Source organism: Styela clava, chromosome 4, assembly GCF_964204865.1.
Source record: "Styela clava chromosome 4, kaStyClav1.hap1.2, whole genome shotgun sequence".
NCBI classification, from domain to species: Eukaryota; Metazoa; Chordata; class Ascidiacea; order Stolidobranchia; family Styelidae; genus Styela; species Styela clava.
Genome location: NC_135253.1, coordinates 15,473,181 through 15,483,682, shown reverse-complemented (window position 1 = coordinate 15,483,682; position 10,502 = coordinate 15,473,181). Strand labels below are relative to the sequence as shown.

The 10,502-nt window shown below is 34.6% G+C and overlaps 1 protein-coding gene across 1 annotated transcript; it reads left to right on the top strand.

Annotated features, from left to right (window-relative positions):
• Window positions 1–113: 113 nt before the first annotated feature.
• On the top strand, window positions 114–7,859 carry LOC120326286 (TAR DNA-binding protein 43-like). Its single transcript, XM_078111642.1, has 7 exons — window positions 114–375; window positions 952–1,092; window positions 1,579–1,739; window positions 4,818–4,958; window positions 5,312–5,480; window positions 6,480–6,743; window positions 7,181–7,859. The coding sequence occupies exons 1-7, from the start codon at window positions 246–248 to the stop codon at window positions 7,534–7,536; spliced, it is 1,362 nt and encodes a 453-aa protein (XP_077967768.1). The 5' UTR covers window positions 114–245; the 3' UTR covers window positions 7,537–7,859.
• The last annotated feature ends 2,643 nt before the right edge of the window (window positions 7,860–10,502 follow it).

The following is a 10,502-nucleotide window of genomic DNA, read 5'->3' as shown; positions in this document are numbered from 1 at the left end:
GAAGTAAACAAGGAATACGATGCTCGGGGAAAGGTTCCATCCGATCACCCAAAAAATTAGCAGGTAATAGGAATGCTCAATACTGACACCACATGGCGCCGACGAGTTTTTCGTCTCTTTTCAGTGGAATTGTTGAAATTGAGACTCTTCAGAGACAGAGAAACGCGAGTTCTGGAATTAGTGAAAGTGTACTGTTTTGCCTTAAGAATCTCGCAGTGTTCGAGGCCGCGAAATACTTAACAAGCATGTCTGTCTCACAAAGGAATTACAACATAAAGCAGGAAATATATATACGAATAGCTGATGACGAAAATGAGGAGGCTATAGAAATTCCAGGAGAATCAGATGGCACCATGCTATTGTCCAGCGTTACAGGTAAAAGATAAAAATACCCGTAATGCCGTTATTTAAAAAGATAAAGCAGTAGCTACTGGATAAATATTTTGTTAAGTACGGTACTCAATTCAGTAGGAAATCACTGACCGATAAATGGGCACAAACGCTTGCAGCGTTCGCTTTAAACTTTTCTCTAGGTTTTGCTCATTTTCCCGATCTTTTCGTTGCCCTTGTCTTTGTTTTTTATTTTGTGTTCAGTATTTTCATGTTGTAGACGGAAGATGAAAAAAAATAAAAACATATAATATGTGCACAAAGTGCTGAAGTGACTAACTTTTAAGCCTGTCAGCCTTAATTCTGTAATTACTCAATTACATTAATGAAATCACGGTACCGGTACGGTACCGTACAGGTAACACTAAACTCAACTCGGGTCTCGTGTAGTTTTGTGCCTAATCTAGTCTACTTCTGTACTTCTAGTGGGTGTATCATAATAATTTTTTCACATGTCAATCCTAACTCCCATCTGACTACACCATCCAAAACCATCGATACAACAGTGTTTTCCAAATTTGTCTCTTTTTATTTAACTTGCTGTTTTTCTCTATTTTTCAGCCCAATTTGCTGGGGCATGCGGTCTCAAGTATAGAAATGCTGACACTCAAACAATGAGGGGAGTGCGATTGGTTGAAGGTACATTTCATCCACCAGATGGTTCGTGGGGATCACAACTTTATATTGTTGTTTATCCAAAAGGTAAATTAATAGAAAAGGAATTCAGTATTCTGTGTAGTACCAAGACTGATAACTAACTTGTGCTATAAATTTTTCTGTTAAAATTACTACTTACTGAATCATGCATTGAACTGCTAGCCATGGGGTTCAAGAAGATAATTAATATTTTCATTGCTTACCTTTTTTTGGTCCTATTTGACAGCCCGTAGCATGTATATTGTCACTAGAACATTGCTAGAAATACAATTATGCAAGCCATTTAATATGATATAGGAAAAGTTGGTAGTATACTGTTTTATGTTATATTGATATAGTTTCAATTTTCAGTTGTTTGCATGTTCAATCAATACTATACTATTCTGGTTGGCAAGACCTGATTTATTGCACAAAATACACCCCTTTGCTCTTATTTCAATTACCAATGCCATGTTGGTTTCACTTTTTAGACATCTTGTTCAATTTTCCAATACACAATAATTTTTGTGAAAATTTCCTTCAATTTGGCAGATAATAAACGAAAGATGGATGACACTGAAAGTCAAGGAATCCGCAGTAAAAGGCCGGCACAAAAATGCTCGGACCTAATTGTTATGGGATTACCTTGGGAAACATCTGTCAACGATTTGAAACAATATTTTGGACAATTTGGTGAATTAGTTTTGGCACAAGTGGGTATTTTTTCAGTAAAATTTTTGTTTTGAGTGTATGATGTGCTATGTACATATATTAGTATATTTCATATAGGTACTGCTGATGCTTGTATATTTCTATTTGTATGATGTTTTTGTACTGCAGATTATCTGTTTATATTTTGCGATTGATTATTTTGTTTCGGTATATGAGTGCTATTATGAGTCCTAATGAAATATTTGCAGTATTTTTTTTCAGAATATTTTTTTACAGAAAATGTGTGTCTTTTTTGTTTTGTAACTAGGATATAGTTGCATTTCTGAAGTATTTTTAACATTTTGGTAAATTGCTTTATTCTAACTGGGCATTGTGTGATGAAGACATTGTTTGTAGGTTAGTTTGTATGGAAGAGTCAGAAATATGTTTTTGCTGGATTGATATAACAGTATATGAGGCAATTTGATTTGCTAAATTGACTGAAGATATGATTAGAGTTGAACATTATTTGAATCGGTTCAGCAGAAAATGTTGTATCCCCGTCATCTTTTTTATTTTATTTGGCCACACAAAGGTCGAGGTGGATTCCTCAGTTTTTGTCTTGAAGCTATAGTTTTATGATGTAATTTGGACATATGACTCTTTTCTTTTTTGTGAGATATTGATGAAACATTTTTCTCATTGTGTGTGAACTTTCAGCAAAATGTCTGAGTGATGGATTTCATGTTTTCAGTAATTTATGTGTTTGGAGGACCCATCACAATAAAAAGTCACATACATTCATATATCTTCCAAGTTCCGAATATTCAAGAAAATATTCGTTTGTATCTGAAATCATCACGAAAATGCCCATCCCTGGATATGATTGATCATCACAAGACTTTTTCAGCATTCATGTTGTGATAACAAACAATGAAATTTATGAGTAAAATATAGAACGGATGCCAGTTAGTGTAGCCTATATCTGAAGCAACCAGAAGTGTGCCCTGTATGATGATCATTCAAAAGTTGTTTGTAGAAATTTGAGCCATCTTTCTCATAACAAAATTTTCATTCTCCAACTTGAGAGTTTTATGGGATTGCCTGGGATCTTGACTGCACCTGATTTTTTTGAATAGCATTTATCATAGAATACCAAAGCCTATTTTCACATCAAATTTTGGGTGTATGTCTGGGGTATCACATGATAAATGGTATCGATTGTCCTGGGATTGCTGTGTTGTAAAATATGAAGTGAGATGTCAGTTATACAATTGATTGAAGAGTTGTTTGGACTTGATCATTGTAGTTGTTATCGACTGAAGCTTATTGAATGTCTGGTGAAATGATCAACAATCAGATCATTATGAATGAGGTATGGTGTATAATTTTTTGTGATTCAGTTATATTTTGATAATTATGTCAATAAAACCTTAATGATCTTCTGGTAAATAAATTATTGGTTGATGTAACATGTAATGAAAGAACTCATGTTCAAACATATCCACCACTTAGTCATGATGTGATAAAATTGTGTCTTATAATAGAGGCAAATACTTGGTTATATTTAAACAATATACATGTATTAAAATATACTTGGGGACTTGAATGGGAACTTGTGGAACCCCTGGACTGTACTAGCGCAGCACTAGAGTCCGCGGAACCCTGGTTGAAAATCACTGTTCTAGGACATAGTAGCTTCTTGTTAAAAGTTGAATCTCGTCAAAAATAACCGAGTTAATACAAGATGAAGAAATGATTTTCATGTTATTTTTTTTAATTATTGAAGTGTATTTTTATATTTTCAGGTACTGTTTAACTAAATCAGCCGTAAATCTAGCTCTTACTTGTAATGCCAAAATGTAATAAACATCAGCCAATAATTATTATATTTTTTTCAGGTTTAAAGATGGAAGAAGATCAAATTACCTGTCAAGAACAGTGGAATTTTTGACTGACAAATTTGTCATTTTGTCTTTTTATCCCTTAGAAAAAAAATGTATTTCAAAACACTGATTCATTCTATTGTTTTTATTGCTATTGAAGTTAAAATTTCATCATTTTCTTATTTTTTTTTATCACTCTATGACAAATTTTCTACCTATCTCATGGTGAAGGATTCGTCCATTTTAAATTAACAGGTGTACATATCAATATATTATGGGTTTGATCAATTTGTTAGACTGAATTGATCACATGTAATTAAACATGCATTATGCTTGTCAAAATACATGATCATTTCGAATATAAAATCTGTTCAGATAAATCAATCAGGATTCTATGCAACGAGGATGATTTTCAATTGAGTTCAAAGCATATTTCTAAAATTATTGCATTGTTATCCACAAATTACAGATGTTCAGAATTTAAATTAGATGAAAAACATGAATCATGATTTTATCACACTAATTAGAGTTTTAATATCTAAGCAGTTGCTTTTTGTAGTCCAATATTGTTCTCTACTTTTCATTTTCATCATCTTAGATTAGTCTAATCAGGCAGAAAAATTTGATCATCAACACGCTATCCAATTCATTACCTCGTATATGTTCTTTGATCGTCTATGATCATTTATTTGGGAATAACACTCTGCCATGATTTCATAGGGTTTTAGTAGCTCATAGAATTTTAGTGGTCCTCCATAAATTTGCTTATAGATGAGTCTCTGTTACTTTAGAGTGTGTGAGCATCACATTGCTTTAAAAAAATTTTTATAAAAAAGGGTAATGCTGGTGGTCAAACAAAGTGAGAAAATTACTGCCTCAATTATAATATATTCAATTTGAATTTCAAAAAACATACCTAAATTATTATAAATTAAATTTGGGGCAGAACCACAATGAAATATCCCATAGGTTTGAGGGACCTCTGTGCAAACCTAGTACTGGCAACGGAAAATGATCTTTGAAGTGTAGCAGGTCTGATACTAGTAGCAAACCTAATAGATGTTTGATTATATTTAAACGATATACATCGAGTAATTTTGTACTATTTTGGATTTAATAGATTCCTGTACTAGCGGGACACTTGGGTGCCACGGTACCCGGCTGAAAACCACAGCTCTATATCATGATGATCTTCTCACATGTTCCTAGTCCTAATAAATTTGCGACACATTGGAATGTCCACATGTTTTTCAGCTTAAAACTCATCCTGAAACAGGAAAATCGAAAGGATACGGCTTCATAAAATTTGCTGATTATGAGGTTCAAAAGAGAGTTACAAGCAAGCGTCATCAGATAGGAGGAAGGTGGTGTGATGTGAAAATTCCATATTCCAAGGTTTGTATCTTGATTATTTTGTCGTTTTAAACTAGAAAAGTTGCTGATGTCCAATTAGTATTTACATGTGGCACATCATGAAGCCAGATCCAGGGGGATATTAGGGTTTTCCTATTTTCTAATAAATGTGTTGATATCATCATTAGAGTTTACAATATTTGGCTGTTTTATATTGTAATATGTAATAATCTAAATCTATTTTTCTTCTTCCAGAGAAAATTACAAGCATGGCCAAATTCATATAATTTGCTTTGTGAAATTAATTCAATTTTAAAATTTTATTTTGTTACAAGTGTTCTCTCCGTTTGCATATTTGACTAATTTTGTTGTTCTTAAATTTCTTATTTTCAAAGCAACAACAAGGGCAATCCCAGCTAAGTAACAGGATATTCGTTGGACGAGTGACAGAGGATATGACTGATGATGACTTGAGATCTTATTTCCGGCAGTTTGGTGAAGTCACTGATGTATTTGTTCCAAAACCATTTCGTCCTTTTGCATTTATTACTTTTGATGATGAAGGTATGATATGATTCTGGTTGTGAGACCATATTGTGGCCAACATATTTTACCTCTTTTCAAGTTACACCAACTTTTTAAAAAATTAAATTAGGTGAACTCTCACGGCCCAAGAATATGATCTAATACTAACTAGTAACTACCTTGCATGTTTTTTTCATTTCTGAATAAACTCCATAATGTTTCCCTGTAATCAAAAAGTTTCACACGGAAATGTTATTTCTTGTTTTGTCACCATAAAAAATGACTTTTTGTCATGCAAATACTATATTTTCGACTTGGCTGCTAAATGGGTCTGTACTTGACTGAGCTTTGGTTCATTAAACTCTTAATTATCAATAAATCTTCAATGTGGATTTGTCCAAAATGATTCAAATAAAAAATGAATTTTCTTAAAATTGATCATATTGGATATTTCAAATTTTTGAAATGAGAATAATCTGAGTTTCGTTCAAAAAACAATAATTTTGAGCAATAGAAGTCTCATAGTATAATCACAATATCCTTTCATTATTGAAAACTGTAAATTAATAAAACCATTCAAATTAATATCCATCTCATTTTTTTTCATTTCAAAATTCAAATTCATTGAATGTGCTATCGATTGGGTTTCTACAAGACCAACTACTTTTCTGTTTCCTATGCTTCTGCGTCGGTGGATCCGTATGCATATAATGCAAAGATGCTGTAGCAAGAGTGAAGATAACTATCCTGAGTAATCGAATAAATAGTCTCGCTGCACACTAACACGAATTTATTTCTGTATTGTTCGTCTGACCAAGCTATTCTTGCTTTAGTTGAAATATGTATGTCCGAAGAAGTTTGACCTTGGTTACTCAGGATCAGGATCATTGAATGTGCATTGAGTTTCTATGGGATTTTCTGACATGACCCTATTTAGAATATATATTTGATATTCCATATACAAAATGATACTTCAGAACATATTCGAAATAGTAGATTATTCCATTTCAGCCATCACCTGTATTGTGTTTCTCTTAGATGTGGCCGCAAGTTTATGTGGGGAAGATCATATTATAAATGGTGTAAGCGTATTTACAAGCTCTGCCGATCCAAAATCAAAATCCCCTGCACAGAATCAAGGTTTCAATAATAACATGGGTGCAAGTGGAGGGGGAGCCAGCGGTGGATTCTACAGTAGTGGCGGAGGTGGATTCGATGGTCGTAATCGACAAATGCGAGATCATGAAAGGGGAGGCTGGAACAGATCACATGGAGGGGGCAGTAATCCTATGGCTAGCAACAGTGGGTATTCTTGTTAAACTAGTAGTATTCAATGCTAACAATTGCTACATATTTTTCAGCTTTCGAAAGAGGTATATTTTGCATGAAACTAGCCCCAGTATTGTTAGTATAAACAAGCCAAATATAAATATTACCAATATCATATAGAATGGACCATGAGTATGACATCCTTTTTTCTGTAAGTAATGGATCAACTGATTTCAAATTTTACTCAAATATGAAAATAGTTTACAAAAAGCTCTTACTTTTTTTTTTATTTTTTTTCATGTCCCGTGTGGTATAATATTTCGATCCAGTTTTAATTCACCTGAACACTGTTTATACTGTCAAGCGTGACCGTCATGGCTATCCTTGGTGTTGATATCACGAACTCAGTGCTCTGTCACATTACCATTTTTCATCTTCAGTTAAGTTTATAATGGTTAATTTATAATCAGGTGACAGTGGTGGATCATTTGCAAGTAACAGTGCTCCTTCACCACCAAGTTTCCCTGGAATGCCAGGGAACCCCAATCAATTTAATATGAATCTCATGAATCCAGCAATGTTAGCAGCTGCGCTCGGATCTTGGAACCAAATGCTTAATGGAATGATGGGTGCCGGTGGACAAATGCCTGGCGGTGCCACACAGATGCCCATGCCGCCCATTCACGGTGTCACGTCACCAATGTCTGGTAGCGGCTCAAGTGGGAAAAAACAGGATGGGTCAGGGTATAGTGACAATTGGAATAACAATCGTGATAATTCTCAAAAGAATAATGGTAATTGGCAATATAATCCGTATGACATCTGAGATACATTTTTAATTGTTTTTTTTCTTAAATTTTGCCAACTTTGTGATGTGCTGTATATGCGCCTAGTATTCAGTTGAAGCTTTGCAGTTAAAGATTGCTGTAGGAGGCGGGTGCCTTTTATGACTGTGGGAATGTGTTTACCACAATTTTATCAGTAACTTGATGAGGTGCAGATTCCCAAATGGGAACTTGCTTTACTGATTATAATTCCAACTGATGATGTAAATAATGTTTTTCATTATCTATCAATTGTCATTTTACGTTTTGAATACATATAAATATTACGGACTTTTGTAAGTAAAAACATCGGTCAATAGCTGTGGAGGTGTTTGTTTGGTATTTTTCCGATGGGTGATAGATCGTCAGGGCCATGTTATTCTGCATGCAGTGTTCTACTGGAAAGTAATTTAAAATTCTATAGATTATGGGGGGTACCAATTAGAGATGTACCGATACCACTTTTGTCTCCGATACCGATACCGATCCGATACCAGCTAAAAATGCCGATACCGATACCGATACGCCGATACTACAAAAAGGCCGATATTACCGATATTCCGATACCGATACTATGTGATTATTACTTAATTGGGTGTGCTGTGTAAGGCAGACGGGTTAAAACAATGGTTTTCGAGCGTTGCTCATAGTACACATTATTTCAGAACAAAAAAAAAAAGTTATATCACATAATATGAAATTAATGTTTGGTGTTTGCTTTAACTGATTAAGATACATTGTACAGTAACGCTAGTAATCTCGGTGTTCAATTAGAAAACTCATAAGCCGGGATGTCTAGTTTGAATTTAATGTTAATATCGCAATCCTCGAATATCGATATTCGGGTTTAAAAGAATATCGAATATCGCCCACTCATTCTAGCGCCGCCGTCCTACGTTCAAATTAAAAGCATTTTACAAGTTTTTTATTTCGTGGCTAATCGTAATCGTCGAAGCAATAAGTCAAAGCCAACATGAAAGACTAACAATCAGCACCGACAAAAAGGAGGATTACCCATAACCGTCGAGGATGTTTTTTTACTTTACTATTTTATAATATTTTACAATTTCTATCATATATTTTGAGACAGTCTAGGGCTAGGCGGCCATGCTAATATATCTATAAAGTAATTGTGTAGTTAAACAAAATTAAAATTAATACCTGCGTAGAGGGATAATTGTGTCGGAATTTAGTTTATCGATGTCGACGGACTAAATGGCACTCGTACTTGACGACAAACAGTGAAAATTTATACCCGTGCCAAAAGTCTATGTGCCGTTAATAGGGACCCCAATTCCACTGTAGGATTTAAAACTGGGTGCCTAGTTGCTTTTTGTTATGTGATGTGTTGATATATTTCTTCATAATTACTATGTAATATTAAAAATGTCAATATAAATATTTGACAGCGAAAATAGCCAAATTACTTGAGCTAGTTTGGCTGATAAATAGCTAAAAACACGTGAATCCTATTCTATCGAGGGGGGGGGGAACTGTATGGCTCATCGCTCACAATTTCTCCAGACAAAAAAATAAATTAAAAAGTAGTATTCCAACTTATCTTTTAAAACATTCTGGACCATATCAAAATGGTAAATATATCGGAAATATCGGCCTTAATCTAACCGATACCGATACATGGCCGATACCGAAAAAATGGCCGATATTGCCGATACCGATACCCGATACCGATACATCGGTACATCTCTAGTACCAATACCTATTTACGACTATATACATATGATGTCTTTGTCTCCAAAAGCGATAGCGCTTGACCGTCTTTGAGAGACTTGTTTTTGAGTCACGGTAGGGAGTGAGCTTTGATTATTGTCGTGTCGCATCGCCGTCCCACTTTTTGTATTATGGGATACGGTTCGGCCGAGCTGTGAACAGACGGCTCTCGATAGGCTAACGCCACCGCCACGACTATGTCATAGTTTTAAATTATTTTAAACTGTCTATACCAGTGGTTCTCAAACTTTTTTAGTCCCAGAGCCGCATTTCAAACCTCAAAGTTATCAAGAGCCGCACACAAACAACGTAAGGTAAAATAGAAACAAACCTTAAGCGCGTATCTAAAATACCAAGTCTTCGTAACAACAACGTGCGTAACAACTAGGGCTGGGCAAAATATTCGAATATAATAAAATATTCAAATGACATTTTACTATTTGAATATCCGGTAGAACGTGACCTGTACCGCTCTGCTTGGACACCGAACTCGCTCGTCTCCAACTCAATCGTGAATTGTGTGAGATTTCCCCCAACGGCGGTCACTGTCAGGAAAAAACGACAAATTCGAAAAGTCGTTGTCTTTGCGTAATGGTGTTATATGCTTATCTTTGCACTTAACGTATCGTTTCAATTCCATATTTTGACCGTTCTGTAAATTTGGAAACGTCAAACCAGATTAGGTATTTAAAATAAATTTCTCAGATTTTGAACTCCGCATGCTTGGTGACATGTCATTAGCCATTTCTTGCATTACCGAACATAAAGTTGATTGAAATTAAATGTTAAAATGTCTTTTCGGCGTTTCATTGTAAAAGAGGCGATTTTAGGTCGTTAGAAAACTCTAGTTATATAAATAGCATGGATTCAATTCAATAATGACCAAAAGTTTTTCCATGGTATGAGTTACTTGTATGAAAAACACTCATCAAGTTGTAACCAGATAAGAAATGTCCTACTCCATTTAAAGCACTTTGTATTAGCTCTTTAGTGATCCCTTCCATCCTTGGCCAAGTAATGTTTCGAATATGTAAACATTTTACTCGACTATGCATGGCCGTTGAGCCAAGAGTAGAACGTAAATTCAATCGTGAATTTCGTTGTAACAATGCACACTGACTCGTTCACGAGTTGCTGCATCTATTATCATCAAAAATGATTACCATTGTTAAATTTTAAAGCATTTGGGCAGTAATAATTACGGTAAGCCTTAAGGCATGACATAATCAAAATCATT